Here is a 22,014-nt window from a genome sequence, read left to right on the forward strand (position 1 = left end):
TTTTGCCTCTTTTAGTGATCATGACCGGTTATTAGGGAGGAAGTCAAACACAACCTAAGCGCTTAACACAATTTTCTGTACTGGCTAAAGATGCCATTTTCTACGTTATAAATTACAAAATGGCGTATTTTCGAGGTTAGTGATCAAAGTCTTATTATCCCGTATAAAACGTATATGTAATCTAAATAGTCAAATTTGTATATATCCTTTCATATAATTACTCAGCTTTCGCAGGGAATCACAGGGTTGAATCTGCACTGCCACCTGGTGGATATAAAAATCACCCCCGAGCCCTAGACATTAAATTTCAATGACATTTATCATTCCCCTCCTCTAAAAATCCAAGAATGAGTGAATGGATGGAAATGCTTTTTTTCCTGACCTTGCTTGGCGGTTGTAAATCTATAGTACGTAAATGAAATTAGTGCATAATAAATAGTATGCCTATAGAATATTTCATTTCTCTAATATGAAGTAAGTCGAAACAGCTATCAAGCACGAAGGTATTTTGGACACCACCAGATGAAAATGACTTCATAAGTAGCAGACTGACACCTGGCGATTCTCCCTCCCCGCCTTCTGTCTGCATATAGTGAAGGTTACAGACGTAATGTGTTGCTCATAGGATCAAACTTCCGAAGTCTATCTCCGTGATCTGGATTCTAAATCGAGGTATAAAACCCAAAAGGCAAAGAAACACCTGTAAAAAGTATCGTTATCGCAGAAAAGCGACACGTCTTTTCTACGTTTTTTCCAGGTTAAGCGAATGTATTCGATACTGGAGGAATTTTATTCAACGACATAAGAAATGTTAGCGTGACTCATGCGCGCGTAGTAATGGATAAATAGACAATTGACGGTCAAAAGCCGCAACGCAAACGCACTTCATCTGAAAAGGCAAGGTGGATGGGATTTTTTGCTGTCTAGTGATATTCAAGGCATTATCTTTGGAATATTAAATGGGATTTTAATCCTGAATGGTGACAAAGCTATAATTTCCCAGAGTTTTTGGAGAGCCTGCACCTGTGCACCTGTGAAGAGTCGTTCGCACGGTAAGACGCCTCTGTTTTTCGTATATGATATAAAATCGTGTTTTGCAAATCACTAAGCAAATAATGAATCGCTAATGGCAATGACATCGTTATAATACTGTTCAGGACTAATAGCATGGTACATCGTTTCGATGAATCCCAAATTTTCTATTTACTTTTCAAAATGAATAGAATGAATCACAATTTGGCATTTTCTTTGATATTTTGGGGATTATTTGAAACATATTGTGAAAATGTGTTGTGAACGTGAAGCCCGTTCGCTGAATGCTGTGATATCGTAAGATCAATGCTTTTCAGTTACTATTTAAAGCTATATTTTAATTGCAAAATCAATATACTGTTTTGTAAATCAATTTCAAACTATTTGTCGAAATAATTATTCAGACACCACTATCATTAATTGTTTGGTATTAAAATAGTCTAGGGTTGACCTACAAATTGTATCAAATCAATACCGATGTGACGTGAAAGTCTTTTGTTAAAGTAGTGTAGTTATTGATCTAAAATATTTTCTCCATAATTTTAGAGAAGGATTCTGTCACTCACCTGCCGATGCAATTATGTTTAACTGCACGGTCTGCTGGACCAATTCATCTCACCCAGACATAAGCTAAATGGTACGGATTTAACAAAGCCTATAATTGGGGCATTTAGCATTTTCGCTGAGAATGTTTTATGGAAATCTTTTATCAAGACATCAGGTTACAAACAGAATCTAGCTTTGTGGTTCTAATGAACCTACTATTTACGCCACAGATGTCAGCTTTCCACTCTGACATAATGAAAAGCTGTAACGTTGTCAAGAGACACAACATTTTTGCCCCCACTAAGGGTTGGTCTTTTACCGTATCTGTATATGGAGTTAGACTAATTGTCTGCATACCAGTCTGTGAGTTGTCACGCCACAGCAAGTTCTCTAATGACGTTTGAAAATAAATGGACCAGATCAACACATCTGGTTGTATCAAATGAGGTGTTGAGTTCCATCGAGGCTTTACCTCTTCTGCTTCAGTGCCATTATTTGATGCGTACCACTCCACATTTCTCTGCATGCAGGCTATATATACGAAACGGGTTTCCTAAAATTGAAAACTGTGATTTATTACCCACAGAAAAAATTTGGCTCGGAATCCGACTCCTTTCTCCTCTTCTTTTAGTGACCTATAACTTTTCATCTTGAGTAAAACAAAGAGGCTTTAGTGCAAGTGACAGCGAGTACACCGAAGTGACGACTTTTGTATCTGAGGACCGATGGCGGCGTCTGCACCTTCTTCTGGCGGCGATTCCGATCCCAACACGACTAATTTACGACCACCATCCACAAGTAGGTCCATCATAGATAAAACGCTTATACGCTATGACGCTCTGATGTTGCGTACTCTGTGTGCAGTATCGTTTATTATTTTCATAAATAATAAAAGAAAAAAAAATCGTAAGTGCTTCTTATCCAACAAATCACCACAGTATGTATGTGCAGTGAAATTCCTCTTGATAGACAAACCGGCTTGTCAAATCTGTTCTGCTGAAAATAGTTAAAAAAAGAATGATTGCTCGAACACCAAGAAACTGTCACCACTGATAAACATTAATCTGATAAACAATTATGTAATAATTTCTTTTTAATATTGCAAGCATCATTGTATACTATATTTTATAATTATTCATCAATGAAGTTTTTTTCAGTTAAACATCAAAACCAATGTATTATTATTATTATTATTATTATTATTATTCATGTCGAGTTTTGTCCTAGTAATTACTTTCATCATCATAATTGTAGACTAAAAAGCAAGTGGACGAGGGACTAAAATACATCCATTTTAATGCTAAGTGCAAGGTTCCAAGTGTAATTACGTGAAAGCAGCGCTAATTATTGGTGCATTGAATTGGCCCTAATGGCGTTTGTTTTCCGTTGACTTATTGTAACGTCTGCAGAACGGAGCAAAATCTGAAGGCTGTTATGTCTCGAAAATTTTCACAATCAACTCCCCAAGAAAAAAAGGCATGATATACGTGTAATAAACAATGATGTATGCGTGAGACGCTTATTAAATGCAGTTTTTACCGACAAATAAATATTATCGTATCCTACATATTTTGTATTTATACGGTACACCTTGTACCAATATTAACATTCTGAGATAAAACGATAAATAATGAGGATTTTAGAGAAAGAGACTGAATGCAAGATAATAAAATTAGACACAATGCCGATGAGACTTCTGTTTTTTATTGCAATATTGGTTCCCAGGGTTGCGATCCTTGGCGATTTTTTTATTTTTTTGGGGGGCGGGGGGGGGGGGGTTCCATTATGTTTCTGCCATGCTTTATCTCGTGCTCAATGACCTGAGGCTGAAAGGGGTGTCGGTGTCGCAGCACGTTGCTATCACTGTCTCTGAACCCGCTCTAACATGTAATGTCACGTTGCTACATCGGATAACGTTACAAGTAGGCTAATACAAACTGGATATTAATGACATGCATAGGCCCACATTAAGCGTAAGACCCAGACACTATAGATCGGAATATACAGACCTATATGTATAACGACTACTTCAATGAAATGTGTAGCACTTATATGCCGATACCAATGGCCACCACATTAAGGTATTTTACACCCAATTTGATTGCCGAATTTAAGTCCAAATCCTTATTTTTTATACTAGTTGAAACATGTGTTTCTATTAGATAGAGCTATCAGATATTTAAATTTTAAATATCAATCAAACAATCGCAGATCAGATCCACACATTGTTAGAAATCGACTGATAAATTCAGAGAATCCGAATTTCTAACGGAAAATAATAACAATGACAACGACAACAAAACAACAGCAATAATAATAATAATAATAATAAGTATTATTATTATTATAATCTAATAATAATAATCATATTTTCTGCTTCATTAGGCTCGAATGTTTCTATTTTATGTACTGACATTACCGTCCTCGACCAAAATAAAAAAAGATGCAAATGTGAATTCATTATATTTCCGTTTTTCGAAATAATTTTATTCCAGCCTATGACGCTTGGTGCGGAGTTGCACATGGATGTACAAGGAAACTCGGGATGAAGATTTGTGGTAAGTTCCAGACCACTTTCATTGTGTCGTCATTCGGACTCTTCATTGGCGCATGTTAAGAACAAATCAAAACACTTTATTTTAAGCCACTATTCTGTTTTATGCGGGATGGAATAATGAATGGGCATAATAGTTATGCGGCGGCACTCTTTATCAGACAATATTGTAATAATACCGGGGTTTCCGTACAGTACGTGCTACCTGAATATTCAGTTTGTGTTAGTATATGAGAATGAATAAAACAATACACACATTTGAACAATAGGTCTATCCACAGTAAATAAAACATCTTTCGTTAATGTCATTTGATTCCTTCACTGAATACTTTCGTCCATTGTTAAAGACACGAAATGATGTAGCCAACTCTTGGTTTTTCCCAATTATCGGATTATGAAATGTAACAGACACACAATATGACGCACGGTTTCATCTTTCCGAAATGCAATAACTACAGAAGATGATTATTTCAATAAAACCAAGAATATTTTCCCTGAAGTGTCGTATTCTGGCTTGCCCACTATATGAGTGCATTTCTCCCTCTCGAAACAGAAGTAGGGCATGATGATGGTGATGATGACGACGCAGTCGACGACGACGACAATGATGATGATAATGATGAATACAATTGAAGTTGCTGTGTTGCTTATCATAAAAATTATGATGATCTGCATTGCATAAATTGCAATTTAATCGGAATGGGAAGCTGAAAATAATTTAGTGGAATACATTTATAACAGGATCATAAATTGGATTATTTGATAGAAATAGGAACAATTTGTTCCCAATTTCTTTAACCAAACGTGTATGTTGAAGCTTCACAAAAAACATATTAATCGATTTGTTTATTTTAATTAACTTTATTGTTTCCGTACGCCATTGTACATTATTTCAAGCTACAGGGTATGCCTACAACAGATGTTACCATTGAAATATCTATATTTATTTGAATGGAATACTTATGATTAGATCTATTAAAATAAACAAATAAACATTTGCAAGCAAATACGTCATGCATATATAACTTACAGCCGATTTGTTTGACTCGGTCTTAATTCTGTAAGGACACAATACATTCGCCCTCTAGTGGCAAAAAACTATTTTTCTGAGTCGGAATGACTGCATTTTACGTGTCACGCTTTTGAAAGCGCTGAAAGATGCATGCATAAGTGCGAAAGGGCCATTTTACTCATATATTTTTTCACACTGTTCCCAAGTTATGTTTCACCGAATGAACAGAAAAACAATGACTAGGCTTATTCTGTTTTAATCAGTTGCGCCGTTAATATAAGACTACAATTTAATCACATATGCATATGCCTGTACTAATAGAAAACAAGGATGTTTTTTGTATTTTACGCTATTCAGTTTGATGCATTTGGAACGGAATAAAAGCGGAGTGATAAAAAGGCATTTCTTTTATATGCTGCCTGGCATCCCAGCAGGTCCAAATCTTTGTGTTCAGCGCTCATTTCGTGACCATATTGTTTGCAGCAGTAAAATAACGTTCCTCGCTCCCACATGCTTTTGCAGATTGGTATTCATAGGCCGTTATCGGCCAGAAAATGGCTCCGGGGGAATAATAAAAAGATTAAGGAGGAACTTATTAAATGGCAATTCATCAGGCTCCTGTTTTTCTGAGATAGCGGGAAGGGATCAGGGGTGTTGAAGGTCTCAATCTCCTACGATGTACACGCATGGATCGCACTACCGACGAGGGTCATTAATGAAATATTGTTATTATGTTAATAACAAAACCAGTAATAATTAAATAATAATCATTTTAAAAATAAACTATGGTAAATATGCAATTTTTCAAATGTATGGAAATATTTTTATTTGATTCAGATACGCCGTCTCTCGATCGAAATTGTTCAAATGTTTGATTTTTTAATTTCAATTTGAAATTAATTTAGCTTATTTAAAATGCTCGATGACATATTAAACATGACATTCTATTGTGTTTTACATTTCAGATCATTTTTGTATTTTAGAGCATGCTAGACCCTTAAACAAACTGCACGCCCTCGTCTTCTCAAATACAAAAAGCCGGGACTGTTTTTCTGTCGTATTGTGTCGGAAATGTAGATGACAGGATTTAATGAACAATTTTCTTCCTTTTTCACCGAAGCCCAGAGACAGATAGGGTTCTTATAATAGGTGTCCTTATTTTCAATTTCTTTCATGAATAGCCTCAGCAACGCTTGAGCGCGTTTAACCCTGTGTTTATCGTTCCCTGCTTTAGGATCTTGTGTGCCCAGGGAAGGAGTTCGGGGGAACGTGTGCACGTTTTGTATGGTCATAATAATAACAATAATAATAACAATAATAATAATAATAATAATAATCACACAGTTATTACTAACTAAAATAGTGTTATTTAATTACCTCATGTTGACTTTTATTCATGTAGCATCACGAATGTAGGCTAATTATAAGTAAAACAACAAAAATCTCATCTGACTGTAAGACTGATAGGGACTAAGGTTTTAGCTGAGTTATTTAGGCGTTTTTTAACGTTTCATATTAATATGGGTTAATAACTCAACATAACTCAAGCATGTTTCGCATGCATGAATTCCCGATGTCTGCTCTTTAAATTCTGCATACAGGTATCAGCAGCACTGACAAACTGTACTCTTAACGAGGCCTGCATGCTCAACATGGTAAAAAATGTCTGAGTGGCCTAATGAGAATTTACCACTACGCTAAATTAAATAATGACCGTGTTTGTTTTCGCATGACTGACTTTTCGTGCTGATGTCATCGTGGGTTCAGTCTACTCACCGCAGTATATAAGGGCTTCTCCTAAACAACATCGGGCCCTCCTCCCAGTAATTAATCAGACCGGTCTATTCAAAGAGAAGCAACTATATGTTTCGCGTAAAAATCCAATAAAGAAAAAACTGGTATAATGATAGGAAACAGTAATCTCCACTCTCGGACTTCTTCTGTCTTGTGCAACAATCTAGGTTTCCTACAGAAGAACAACAACCTGGAAGAGAGAACTAGGATCGCAAGTTCCTTCAAAGAAAGCCAGTCTTCCAAGAACGTTCTGTCTAGTGACAACAGTAGTAGAGACTCCAGGTTCAGGCGCGTTGAAACTGATTTTTCTAATCTCTTTGCTAGAGGTAAGTGAATTTATTGATATCAGAGTCCGGGCGGGGTGTATGTAGTGTACTCAATGCACGACTTATCGAAACAAACTGCCGCTTGTTGAACAGAATCACTCGGTCTGCGGTGCTGAATTTGGGAATTAAACGTCACAGCTCTGAGACTTTAAAGCTTATACCACGTGGTTTTGTTATAAGATAAACGCTTCATTCACTTTCTGCTGAAGATAGCGTTTCCCTAGTCTCTCACTAAAATATACGAATAGCTAAAAGTAATTAGGCATGTTAATAACATAGTGTTTCCTTTGTGTTGCCATGTTTTCCGGTTCTTTTTTAATTTGAATTCAGAATTTCAGTTATAGTCCGTCAAATCTATACGTACGTCCATCCATCCAATTATCTGTCCATGTCGTAACTGATATGTACCTAAAGAGTTTGTAACTTTAAACCTGTCCAAAGGCTTAGGTTAGGTGAAATGATCCCTCTTAATTTCCCATAGTTTGATTGCTTGTTTAATGTCTGCATAGTCCTGTGACAGATTGCCATTCAGGGTATCCGCTGCCTGAGCCCCGTGTCTCCTGCTGTGGGCTCCTGGCTTCCCACTGCATGTACTGTATAAATGATTATGGAAGAGGGATGCATAGATGGACTAAATACTTTCTGAAGTTCGTGTCATTTACATCTCGCCACCCTGTACTGGTAAACTGTAGGAGTGTGGATGGATTGATGGATGGAAGCCATGTATTTTGTAAATTAAATGAAATTCATACATAAGGGTTGTTCTCCGTGGAAGGTTGGTAGAGGTAAGTAATATTAACTGCAGCCCTGTTACACATGCTTTGCCTTCAGGTGAAGTTACTGAAATAAATGAATACTTGTTGCTTTTTTATGGCCAGAATCTGAGAACAACCTGTTTCTTTGCTTTTCAATTTAAAGATTTGTTGCCGGCAAAAAATGGAGAGGAGCCAACCATGCAGTTCTTGTTGGAGGTTGTCGACATTCTCACAAACTATGTCAGGAAGACCTTCGACAGATCTACTAAAGTCCTCGACTTCCACCATCCACACCAGCTGCTTGAAGGCATTGAGGGCTTCAACCTAGAGCTCTCTGACCAGCCCGAATCTCTAGAGCAGATCCTAGTGGACTGCAGAGACTCCTTGAAGTACGGTGTGAGAACAGGTAGTGTGAGCCAGATTAACCCAGTGCACTTATCAAGTCCATCTATATTGTTCGTTATTTAGCATTCATTTTGGTCTGTCCTGACTGCCCTTTCATTGTTTACAATCAGTGGGCTCTAGAGAGTCACTGGTGCCCCAAGGGTACAATCATAGCACAAAGGGTAGAAAATGGTCTAATAACTCAAAATCAAACAAGACAGATATGTCCAATGAAGTGCACTTTGATCAGTGGACTATAGGGGTCAATGCACACCCCTTGGATTGTTGGGTTATCTGTGTTGGGTTATTTGTTTATTTTTATTCTGTATCCATACAATGTGCAAAGGGACAATACATAAATGGCGTAATAGCTTTAAAACTAAATTAGTCAGACATGTCCAATCAAGTGTGCTTTGAACAGTGGACAATGAGGAACAATGCATACTTGTGCACTGTGGGGGACAAAAAGACATTTGATTGCATATGTCCAACTTGTCTAGTCTTAGAACCATTATAATATTTATGTACTGCCCCTTGCACATTGATGCAGTGACTGAGAAGTGGTAAACGAATGGGATGTGCACACGTGAACATTCAACAAAGAAATCTGGAAAACCAAGGGGTGTCCAGCAGTTGCCAAGAACTGAAAACTGTCAAACCAACATCTTGTTACAACTGAAATCACCTATATTCATAGCTATTAACAAGATTTTGCACAAATAGCGAAGTGGCTCCACTTGCAAAAATGATCGTTATGCATTGTTGTCTGAGCACTGGAAAGCGCCCTCTATAGGACAGTGCAATGGGTGTGACCTCACCTGGCCCCGCCTTCGGGGGGGTAGCTAAAATGGAAACTTGATAAGAAAATGATAGGCTAAATAATTATGTTATTAATTTTTTTTCATTGATTGTATGCAGCCACTTGAATTTTGAATACGTTTTTTAGGGCTGTAACAGTGCACGTAACAGTCATGCACTGTCCGGTGCATCATTTTTCGGTTCGGTACGCACTATGAAATGAATGAATAGCCTACATTTACTGACATGGACAGAAGCTAAATTCAGAAGTAGATGTTAAGCACAGACATAATTGACAGTTTAGGAACATTTTGGCTTCCTAAAATTATACCAGCACTGGAGACAGAGTAGACCAAGACTTTCTCTTGGCTGTGTTATACTGAACTAGTATATGTTGCTGAAAACACAAGCAGACATGGTGACTCATTTGAAACGACATCATCCAAATGTGCGTACAACTGGAGCGAGGCAGAAACAGCCCATGCAAATTAGCCTCCCTGTGGCATTTATTAAGGCGCTTTTACCAGGAAATTCAGACCAGGCTGAAAAATAAATGTAGGGGTTATCGCCTTGCCGCAGATGTACGGCAATACTCCTTAGTATGGAGCATGCGATTTACTTCATTATGATTATTATAATATTATAGTTTTGTTTTTTATGTGTATATATATATATACACATAAATAAATAATTGTTTTTGCAGTGTGCAAATAAGCACCTCTTAGGTTTTGTTATACAGACCTGTCGACAGATGTATTGTCATTCGATTGCGACTGTTCATAATTGTGCTTGTGTTTGCAGTTTTTAAAAGGCCTCTATCGGAGGTTGGTACCAAACTGTGAGTTTAGTGTACGGTTGCACTCCTACTTAATATACACTGGAGATACGCTTAACCTAATTAGTCTTATGTTGGACATGTGATCTCATAGCCTAGGCTAATGTAACCCGTGTGGCCACTCTATCGTTTGCCACTGTAGCTAGTCCAGAAAGGTCACACCGTAGACTGTCAGTGATCAGTAAGTTATTACTCCTCATTACAGTAGCATCTGTATTACAATGACCAAGCAGTAGCAGTCTGAATGATTTCCATTACTTGGTTTATGTTGGCCTCAGCTGGGGCCTCAAATACGTCAGCTGGCCTTGGCCCGCCCCTCCTCAGAGACGGGCCTAGTATTGGACATCAAAGGTCTGGCATAACTGCCTAGCTTGCTTTTGTTAAAAAGATTTTAAAGACAGAAAACTGAATGTTAAATATGAGGGTAACTTCAGCGTGGTTTGTAAGCAGTAATTTTACTATTACAAAACTTACTGATCAGTTCAGGAGAGCATATTTTGAAAGAAAAAAAATGCAGGTAAACTATCGATCTCTATCTAATTCAGTTTATGTCTGAACAATACAGAATATTTTTATTGTCCAAAAACAAAAGTGTTCAAGGATGATCTTCTAAAGACAAGAGAATTTTACGGGAATTTAACCTTTTGTTGAGGCCCGAGGGTATAAAACCGATATAGATATTAATGGTAAAACGTAACAAAACTAAAATATCTTGGGGATAAGAAAATAAACCTGTCTCAGATCTTTATTTTCCTACAGAGTGATGTGTATTACTCTGAATTTTTGTTCTGTTTTGTACTACTTAAATTAGCCAGTTTATGTGTTATATAGGCTACAGAATTGGATTCTGACACATGTACAAATGTTTGAGATGCCTGAAAAAATAACCTTTAAAATGATGTTTGAGTGTAAAAGCTATTCCCTTGATACGGCTGATCTCAGTGGCAGTTTAATGAAGCCTTGTTAATTTCAGTGACAGCTGTTTACCTCATATTGCACTGAACTAACCGTAGCCTCAGGAAATTTCAAAATGATTTATGAGCTGTTTGGAGATGCAGACACAAAAGTCATTTTGTTTTCACTGTGTAGTACCTGCGCACAGTCTATTATATGGAAAATAAAATATTTCTAAAATGGTGTCGAGGGATATAGTTTTAATTAATGTGTTTATTGTGCTGAATGTGACTTATATTTGATATGCTTCTCAAGGAGTGTATTCGTTTCTGTTTAAATAACTGTTCAAATATCATTTATTAGTCAACTAATATGTCTGTCTGCTTCAATAAACTTAATAATGCTGAATTTTTCTGTCCAGGTCATCCCAGGTTTTTCAATCAGCTGTCCTCTGGGCTCGACATCATCGGCTTAGCTGGAGAGTGGCTCACTTCCACAGCAAACACAAACATGTAAGTTCATTTCAGACTGAGATGCAGAAGAAGACAGCTGTGCAGACCTCTTGCTTTGCGCCAAATGTCAGTCTTATTGGGTTATGCAAACTGAGGCTTTAAATGTAACGTTTCCTACTTGGTGCATTGGACCTTAATATAGATCTAACATCTCAGCAGGAGCATCCAGTCCTTGCTATTATGAAAGCATTGGTTAGAGGGAGGGCGGTGATCGAGTCTGACATGGCTGATCTCTGCAGGAGCTGTAATCATGTGTTGACCACCAGGCTATAAATGCTGTAGCTATTCTGACTCTTTTTGGAGGGAAAACAGAAGAAAACATCAGCAGTTTCCCTCTCAGATAACCAGACTACGTGTTAGAAGCTGAGCTACCACATGCTGCCCTGAAAATAAATTTTGGTCCAGCCTGAAATATATTAATACAATACATTACATTATCTTCAGGAATCTCTCTTGGTCTGTTCGCCTATAGCTTGTAAGAATAAATGCTTTCTCGATAACAGACTCAGTACTGGAGATAGAGAACCGATGGCACTGCAAGTTTTATTGTAAGCACTTGCTTGAAAAACATCATAGCCCTGAAGGGAGATTAAATTGTATATTGATCAGAATTGGCAGTTACACCAGGTCTGAATGTGTTTTATATGATGCTTATGTAATGTCAGTTAACAAAATATCAAATGAACACATAAGGTTCTAGAAAGTTCTTAATTATATGTGGTATTAACGTTTAATAAACTTAGATCCTACTTTGCAGGTATTTATTTTAAATAAGGAATCAGAAGCAAATGAGTACTAACATGTTGAACCAAAATTTGACTTGTGCTAGATTCAGGTTATCACTCTGTTGGCTTTTGCTCATTGTTTGCTGGTATCTGCTGATTAATCAGCTGTGACCACTGTGTCACCTCTCTGATCCCCGGTGGCAGTGAGGCATGATGAAGAACCAAACTTACGCACCACAACACAAAAATCGGGTATCGGTTATTTGTCTTTCGTTGGCTGCACTGGTACCGTTGATCGATAGCATTGCATATTTTCTTTGGAAGGTCAGGAATAGAAGAGCTGACGTATAACAGCACATGGTCACACATGTGATTGTGGTTTCTGTTCAATGGGTGTTCAGTACAATGTCTGGCCTTTAAAATCCATTCATTCTTCACTGTGATATCAACATTTAAAGTTACATGAACATTAATTGCTTTCATTTGTTAAAATATTGACCAAAGACCGGCCTTTAAAGAGATGTGCTCAATTATAACTTTAAAGGGCTAGAACTCAACTTAAAGAAAGCCATTCCAGAGTGTGGCTGCTGCTTTTTATCACCAGTTCCGATGATTTACCTTTATTTTTACCACTGATTTGAGGATTTGAGGTGTGAACATGTCTCTAGAGCCTTTTTCCCTGTAGAGATAATGCAAAGCTCATGGGCTTTTGGTCAGATAAAGGAATGGCGGTATTTACTCAACATGGCAGTACTAGATGTATTGTACCAGAGAGCTGACTGCACTGTCATTTGCAGTGACTAATGATGAAATTATCAATATTATAATTACTCTTGACGTTTATTGACTGTCGCCTAGTATACTAATGAAACTGTCCCTAGAGGTTATTCACAGAATAATTTCACATGAATAATCACAGATATTTTTTTCCCCTTTGAGATTGTTCAATAGTTTTAATTATTTTTGTCCTTGTTCTGTTTGTCCATCAGCTCATGCACAGAAATCTGTTGTGTAACTAGCCGTATTACACTTAGCTTGTGCCTCCGTTAGTGGAAGCAGCCACCTAACCAGACACTGATGAACAGGCCTGGAATGCCAACAAGTTTCCATTCCAGTGGCCAGTAGAGATGTCCTGGGAAATACCTTAGTAACTTAATATCATTGCTGTTAAATCAAGTATGAGTGAAATTGAGTGTACGCAAACATACCTTGGGAGATTCTAAATAGGCAGCTGTCTGGCATGGGCAGTATTTTTCATGAACCAAAATATAGCTCCATTGTTTTACTTTTCAGAATGGATCGTCTTGTCAGGCCTACGACTGAGCGAGAGCCCGTGGCTTCTGGCTTTCCAATTCGTTGCCTCTGTGTGTCTTGCTGCTGGCTCTCTGCTGTCCATTACTGGCCCAGGAAATTTATTCTGAGCTAAATCGCCTCTTATCTCACCAGACCATAAGCTCCCATTTTTGTTCCTGCCATTTCCTGCCCAGCAAAATGGCTCTGTTTATTTTGACAGATAGCAATCAAAGAATTGTGCTGTTTAATTAAAAATCTTGCTGACTGATAGAATTATTCAAATGCATTATAGCTCTCTCATTTAAAGCCAATATTTAATTAGAGAACCATAAAGCCAGTATATCAGTTATAAACATATTACCAAATAGAACATTCTGTCCAGAAGAATATTTTGCATTCTCAATAATTCTAAAGCCTGGTTTGAATGTAATATACAAAAGAATATTAATGACCTGTCTAGGTGGAATTTATTATTTATTCTGACATAGCGCACCGTTTTATATGTCATCAAGGGGAAATAGCTAGTAGAATACTACTGGAAAAGAAAGACTCATTTTATTTTGGCTTGTCCCTTGCTTACCTCCATTGACAAGTACGGTAAGGCTCCATGGAGGGGGAACGGCCCATATTTGTGGTTATTTTCAGATGACTGAATCCATAGGTTGATAATAGGGCTAATAGAACATGTAAAAATAGATGTTAACAGCCCCAGTCAGAAGAGAAACAGTCCTATTTATGTAACTTCCCCCTCTCAATTCGGCGTCTCTGTGCTTCCAGTACTCCTTCTTAGTGGCATATATGTAATGGATTTTGCCCCAGTGCTGCACTACAGTCTTTCCATTTGAGCTGTAACAAATAGCTCCCTTAATACAACCTGACAGAGCTCTTATTGAAAACTGGCTCCATTGAAAAGAGAGTGGCGGTACTTTCAAACCTCCAAATTGCTTTTCTCAAGAAATCAGTAAATAATAAAAGTAAATACACCTACAAAATGAATTTCATTCGGCCTGCCCACGTATTGTAGACCAACGGTGGGGTCTGTGCAACTTGACATTTCATCATTTTGAGGTGCACATGAATTAAAACATTCATGCCCACTTTCACAGCAGAGTAAGAATTGGTATGTATGTCCATAATATGATCTGACTCAGCCAAACCATGTTTTCTACCCAAGGTTCACCTATGAGATTGCCCCAGTGTTTGTGCTCATGGAACAGCTAACCCTTAAGAAGATGAGAGAGATTATTGGCTGGCCAGGTGGAGAAGGAGATGGAATATTCTCCCCAGGTATGCTTTTTTTTCACCCTGCTCCTTTGCTCTGCACCCTAGGGCATGGATTCCCAAACTTTTCAGCTGACAACCCCCAAAACAACATTGCCAGAGACATGCAACCCCCACTATTCAGTTGAAGCATGCAAACATTAACAGTCACATGCACTAATATGCAGAGGTGGAAAGTTCAGGTCCAGAAAGTACAAATCCAGACCAAGATTTTGTTTCAGCCAACCAGTTCTGTGTATTCTGTGACTTTTCATATTCAGCTGGTTGGTTGAAACAAAATCTTGGTCTGGATTTGGACTTGAATTTTCTACCTCTGCTAATATGTCTTTTCATACATGAACGCATTTCTTTGATAACACATAAGAATACAATGAGGGACCCATACCGGGTCACGGCACATAGCACATAAAGGGTCTGGATTCTGCTCCACTACCGAGGCTTTAGTTACGTTTTAGCTAGGTTGCTATGTTGTGGCTTGTCAGGTGTAGAACTTGCTATCTTTATCTGACCAATTATCGAGCCGGCATTACTGACCATTATTTCTAAGTGACACAAGGAGGTAGTTTTACTAGAGGCATGCTTTGGATTAACAACGAAACTGTGGCAACGCAGCATGAAAATATTGAGTTATGTTCAGCACTAATAACTTGCTAGCTGGGATGATGATGGGATGATTGCTAGCAGCTAAAAGCACATCACCATGGACATGTATACATGTCCAGTAAACAGTGTGAGTAAAGAAGGGCCTAATGTTATATTTCACAGTTACACTGCAGTCTGGGGATTTTCATAAACCATAAATTGAAAACTAAACAAATAGCTTTTTAGATTTGTTTTAAATAATTCAAAATTAATTATTTTGAGCTAAGACATAAATGATTTGTCAAAAACAAAGGTCTCCAACACGCTGCATCTATAGTAATTATTAATTTCATTGTAATATGACTGTATCCTGCTGATCACATTTAAAATTAGTCCTGGAACCAAAGAATATACATAAAACAGTAGACGCTCCTTTATTTTTTTTCAATGAAACACGCACACAATGTAGCTAAAGATAAAATGCATGCACAACTATATAACACTACTTATGATATCTAGGATGATTGGGAGTCTTGACACTACAACAGCGTGTCACGTGCATTTTATGTCCCACATGTGCACCATGCGCTCTCATTGTGAAGGCTCACATCATTTTTACTGATACCTAGCTGGTAGCTACTATTAGTAAGCATTATATTTTTGGTTTTAAAATATGTTCCAATAACTTAATTTAAGCATATAGGTAACAATGTGTAGCTAAGGTGGTGTGTGACAAACGTCAAATCAAAGATGTGAATTTTTCTCTTACCCTACTACATTTAAAGGCACTATTTTCTTGGAGTTTAAGGGGTGTTAAAAGTCCATTCAACAACTGACCTAGGCTTGGTATTACGAGTGTAATGGTACAGTTTTCCCATGGTATAGTATGTGTCAGTTTTTGCACCACGGTAACAGTACGGTTTCGGTATCTTTATATTTAAGAAGAAAATAAGAACATGTCAGGCTTTAATTAAACAATGAACTCTTGACTTTCCATATAACAACTCTCCATTCAGGGAAATTGCAGCATGACTGACCAGACCTACTTCATGTCTTTATTCATGCTGTATGAAATCAAGGAGAGAATGACATCAAAATTTGAAGTGCTTCTTAACTTTCATAACCTGTAGATTCTATTTTAAATGAACTGTACATATCACGTACAGTCCTATTTCAGGCAATGTTAAATTGATTTTTGGATGAAAACGTTTGGACATAGAACATAGACAAAGTTAAGCATATCACTCTTAAAAGCAACCACAGGCAGTCACAGCATAGTTAATGTAGATAGATAGATATTCAGTATTACCCAAGAGAGCAAAATGTTTTTGATGCAGCCGACTGACATAAAAGAGGTTAAAAAAAAACATTGTAGCAAGTGGCCAAGTCATTTTAATAAAGAAGATGGTAGCTCTTTTAATTATGGTTTAATACTAGCAGCAGCACAGACAAGGAAGCCAACAGTTTACATGACATTCACAGTTACACAGTAACAAGCACACACATTCCATGGCATTTCCTGTTAACATAAACGAATACACATATTTAATTTACACCATTTAGAGGTAAGCACAGTGCTCTATAGATCATGCCAGCTGCTAACCAACCCCATGGTGTCACATTATGTCAAGTGGGTGGGATCACCACGCATACAACGTCGTTTTGCTGAAGCGACATCAATTACCTTTGAAGTATGCGGCTACCTTAAGCCAGGAGCTAGATAATTTACGCTATCTGCTATTGTGTGATAACATTTAAATTCTACTCCTCGAAAATATGAAAACCCTAGTTTTTGAGATGTATCTTTTTGGGAAAAGACACCGTCTTATATTAGTGCCAATATGTATAGGAAAATGACATATTGATGGCATATCGTAATACTGTGGTTGATGTGTGCTTATTGAACTGTCGGAAAGAATTTGACAAGAATGTGTGGTGTAGCCTGTTTGTATCACTGCCTAATGTCTTTATGTTACTGTACAGGAGGTGCCATATCTAACATGTACAGCGTGATGGTAGCGCGCTACAAGTACTTCCCCGAAGTCAAAACCAAAGGAATGTCAGTGGCTCCCAGGCTAGTGCTCTTCACCTCAGAGAATGTATGTGTCCCGTTCTTAAACCATCCATATGCATCATCACGATCACTTCAGTCTTGTTGTTGATACTAGGGTTAAAAAAGTACTGACTATTGAGTGAGTCAGTCTTGTTGTTGATTCACACTAGGGTTTAAAAAATATTGAGTATTGAGTGAATATCCCGGCGGTTTTAATTCTTACTATTATACATTGGTTATTTTTTTAACACTTAAGAAAGGTTCAGCATATTCTACCACTGATGCAGTTTTTAAAAAGTAGAATAAGAATGATTTTCTTTCCTATGTGTCTTAGTGAAGACTGCTTATTTTGGATTTATCTGAGGTGAAGTTTTTCTCTATTGCAGAGTCACTACTCAATAAAAAAATCGGGTGCAGCTCTAGGCTTTGGAGTCGAAAATGTCATCTTGTTGAAGTGTGATGAGAGGTCTGTGAAACCACATCTTTTTACTCTATGCTGTATGTAACCAACTGTCTTTCACAATTGTCAACAGTTCCCTTCAACCTTCTCTGTGATTTTTTTTCCAGAGGAAGAGTCATTCCAGCTGACCTGGAGGCCAAGATTATAGATGTTAAACAAAAGGTGAATTCCTGTAGACTATCTCTAACGATTAGTGTGCTCTTGATTTCAGTGAATGTGAAGTATCAGGTCAGGGTGCTTGAGTAGTACTGAGCTTTAAAGCCAAGCTGTCAGACCACATTACAGGCTTTACTGGTGGTCAGCGCCCAAGTCCATTTAGACACACTTGACCCAAGAACATCAGCCTAATGTTTGGAGTGCAGCAGTCAATGAAGCAGTGTGATGTGTCGTGCTCTTTCCTTGTAGGGCTATGTCCCACTCTTTGTCAACGCCACGGCTGGAACAACCGTGTATGGAGCCTTTGACCCCATCAACGAAATTGCGGATCTCTGTGAAAAATACAACATCTGGCTCCACGTGGATGTAATTGCTTTTATTAACACAGGACTTGTACAAATCCATTTTCTCCCACTGTTAGAAGAGATCTGGAGCTTTCCTGAGTTTCACACTGTGTTTGAATAGGGGGCCTGGGGAGGCAGTCTACTGATGTCCAGGAAGCACCGGCACAAGCTGAGCGGCATTGAGAGGTATGAAGCATTCAGAATAATGCGCAAGCTTATAAGGGAATCGCCATGGCAACAATTACTGTGATGCTGCTGTTGTTACAGGGCCAATTCAGTCACCTGGAATCCACACAAGATGATGGGTGTGCCGTTGCAGTGCTCTGCCATCTTGGTCAGAGAACTGGTAAGCAGCTCGAATGCATGCAGTAGGTATTGCTGAGTTCCAGGTTGGGTCAGTGCAGAGTTCCTCTTACGTTGCAGTTGATCCTTGCAGGGTCTGCTCCAGGGGTGCAACCAGATGTGTGCTGGGTACCTCTTCCAGCAAGACAAGCAGTATGATGTCACCTATGACACTGGCGACAAAGCCATCCAGTGTGGTCGACATGTGGACATCTTCAAATTTTGGCTCATGTGGAAGGCAAAGGTGGGGTTGCTAGCAGTCCATCGGGGTTCACAGGCTCTAAAATGTTTCTATACACATAAATATCATCACAGAACATCATAGGTGCAAAGCCACTCGATACTCCGGATCATGGTATTCATATGATGCTGCATCCCCTTGTTTGTTCATTAGAAATTTTGCCTCTAAATATTCCTGACCACTTTTGACTAGTTTTAATATGTTATAATGCATAATGCTCTTCCTCTAGGGAACAATAGGGTTTGAGCAGCACATCAACAAGTGCTTGGAGCTCTCTGAGTATCTCTACACCAAAATAAAGAACCGGGAGGGATATGAGATGGTGTTCCAGGGAGAGGTAAGTCATTCCCTTTATTTTTCTATTTCCATTTTGCTCTGCTCCCAAAGATAACAAACATGACCAATGCATTATCTTCATAAGGCGTCAGACTTGAGAAATATCTAATGAATATAAAGCAGATCCCATTAACTTGGGCAGCTAGTGTACTATATCATTAATAACTTTGGATGGGGGGGCAGCATAATGTGGGGAATCAAACTGGGGATGGGTGAAGGGGGGTCACGGAGGTGTCTGTGAAAGTCCTCCACAGAGATTTATCACCGTGAGAGACTGACGCTGTATCTCTGTTTTCCTGTCGCTGTGATGCTGGCCGCACAACCTCCCTTAGACCCTACAGTGAGCAATGATGAAGTGCCGCTTCAGCTGCCCACTCACCAAATCACTCCTTAGATCATCTCTCCCGATTCCACATCACTCCCATGACATCATCTGTTATTGACGCCGGCTACATGTGCTCAATGTGTCCTTAAAAACAACGATACCTGTGTTTCAGAAACTGCTTGCAATTTGAGTTTGAGCATATTGATTAAAAGTAGGGATGATGGTATTGTTTGAATGATCTTTCTCTGCTTACAGTTACACTGTCAGAAAAAAGAGTACCAATTTGTACCTTTGCTTATCACCTTGCTTGTCGATACCTTCAAGGGGTTGCCAATTGTACCCTAACTGTAGGTAAATGTACCTTTTAGTCTAATTTAAGGTACAGAAATGGACTCTGAGGAACATCCCCAAGGTATAAACAACATTAATGTACCCCCAAAAGTACAAAAATGCTCCCCGTAGTCCATTTCTGTTTCTTAAAAGGTACATTTACCCTTGAAAGTACAGCCCCAGTGACAAGCAAAGGTACAAATTTATACTCTTTTTTTCTGATATATTCTGAACATAATCCTGCAATAACAAGGCCATTTATTTAGTTATGAGTCCATTTGATCAGTCATGCAAGTTGCCACGCAGAAGGCTTAGAAATTGACTGTGTCAATGTGTGGTTCTCCTTACAGCCACAGCACACAAACGTCTGCTTCTGGTACATTCCGCCCAGCCTGAGAGGAATCCCCGATAGTGAGGAGAGGCTGGAGAGACTGCACAAGGTACGATTTGTTTGCCCTTGTGAGGATGCCGATATATGGCTAGGAGATTAATGCCCGGTTAATTTCAGAGAGTTCAAAATGACACCTGTGTCTCTTTCCCTTTAGGTGGCACCTAAGATCAAAGCAAGGATGATGGAGACAGGGAGCACCATGGTGGGCTACCAGCCTCAAGGGGACAAAGTCAACTTCTTCCGCATGGTCATCTCTAACCATGCCGCCACCAAGTCGGACATCGACTTCCTGATCGATGAGATTGAACGACTGGCGCAGGACCTCTAGGAGCTTCGCCCTGGAAATGGCCACCTTCCTCTTTTTGTAACAGCTTCACCGTGACCCGAAGGAACCTAGGGTCGCAATTCTAAGTGCTGCCATTATCCTACATGATCCCATATTCTTTTCAAAGGTAGAAATCCATAATATACAGTGCGTTCCGTCTCATGTGTTTTCTAGTCTGTTCTGTCCCTTAGTGTGCCTATAGATATAACTGTCGTATTTGAGGATTCGTTGAATGTGGGAATTGGACCCATACACTGGAATGGCTCAATGAGTCGATCTGAGTGACCACTTCATCTGTGAGGTGTGTGAACGCACATGAGGCCCTGATATGATATATACTAATATAATGGAATATATGTTATAATATATTGACTATTGGTGCTTTTTGCCGTACATATAATTACCAAATCAGATGCACCACCTTAGATGTTTTTCCCCTTTAGGTGTGAAGTAGTGGGGGACACGTGTGAACAGTCATCGTGACGGGAACTGTATTCTATTGCTGTTTCCAGAGATAATTGAATTTTTGTGTAGATTGTGTATAGTACTGTTATATTGCCTTTGTGAGAAAAACATAAATGTCATAGTTTTACAATAAGAGATGTTTAAATAAAAATTACAGTAAAAGGAACATATACTGTATATATAATTAAATATCGCTTTATTTATATTAAGCAGTGTTAAAAATCTAGTATTTTCTTCCATTTGTAATGTATTGTATTTTTGTTTATGTTGAGAATCATTCTATAAAGAAAAAGTAACATTTAACATATTTTAGTGTATTTGTGAGCCAAAGAAAAAACAATTTGTGACAGTTGCATATGTATGTCCTTAAAGTAACAAATATATAGATATTGCAAAATTATATGATATCTATTAGAAATATAATTTAATGCTCTAAACCTTAGTGCAATCTGTAGGTTATGTAGGTGTGATATATGTTGTGTATCACATTGACTGAGTACTTCAGTCATCCAATATGCTAAACTAAACTCCTTACTTAGTAACAAGCACAATGCTTAGGAAATGTGGGCTCTATCATTCTGGGAAAAAAGATGCTCATGTGTGATAGATATGAAATGAGTTTTCCTGCAAAAACTGTTTGTGAAAATTGTTTTTGGGTGACTAATCAGTTCAGATCCATGTTCACACTTCCAAAACAATGCTGATGCAGATTTTTTTTTTTGGATTTGAATATGTACATTGTGACCACTGATATTTTCCGAAGAAATACTGTATGAACTCTCTGAAACACTGTTGGTTGAAAACCTTGTTTTGGAAACTGACAGAATGAAGGCAGGGCCTTTACTATCTGATCACATTTGTAATGTTCATCATGATCAAAACCACTGCATTTACAGCACTAATAAAACGTCTTTAAAATCCCA

General features: G+C 38.2%; 1 protein-coding gene across 2 annotated transcripts; it reads left to right on the forward strand.

The window, feature by feature from the left end:
* Positions 1–350: 350 nt before the first annotated feature.
* LOC111840831 (glutamate decarboxylase 1) lies at positions 351–22,014 on the forward strand. 2 transcript variants are annotated; one of them, XM_023806126.2, is made up of 17 exons: positions 351–1,052; positions 2,210–2,376; positions 4,074–4,136; positions 7,106–7,264; positions 8,183–8,425; positions 11,352–11,442; positions 14,635–14,747; positions 17,307–17,422; positions 17,763–17,842; positions 17,944–17,998; positions 18,242–18,358; positions 18,458–18,522; positions 18,604–18,682; positions 18,773–18,922; positions 19,149–19,256; positions 20,261–20,350; positions 20,456–22,014. In XM_023806126.2, exons 2-17 carry the CDS (start codon positions 2,304–2,306, stop codon positions 20,627–20,629), a joined length of 1,776 nt encoding a protein of 591 aa, XP_023661894.1. In that variant the 5' UTR covers positions 351–1,052; positions 2,210–2,303; the 3' UTR covers positions 20,630–22,014. The 2 variants fall into 2 exon arrangements, with proteins under 2 accessions (XP_023661894.1, XP_023661895.1); XM_023806127.2 differs by lacking the exons at positions 351–1,052; positions 2,210–2,376 and adding an exon at positions 3,501–3,659.

Source organism: Paramormyrops kingsleyae, chromosome 1, assembly GCF_048594095.1.
Source record: "Paramormyrops kingsleyae isolate MSU_618 chromosome 1, PKINGS_0.4, whole genome shotgun sequence".
Taxonomy (NCBI): Eukaryota; Metazoa; Chordata; class Actinopteri; order Osteoglossiformes; family Mormyridae; genus Paramormyrops; species Paramormyrops kingsleyae.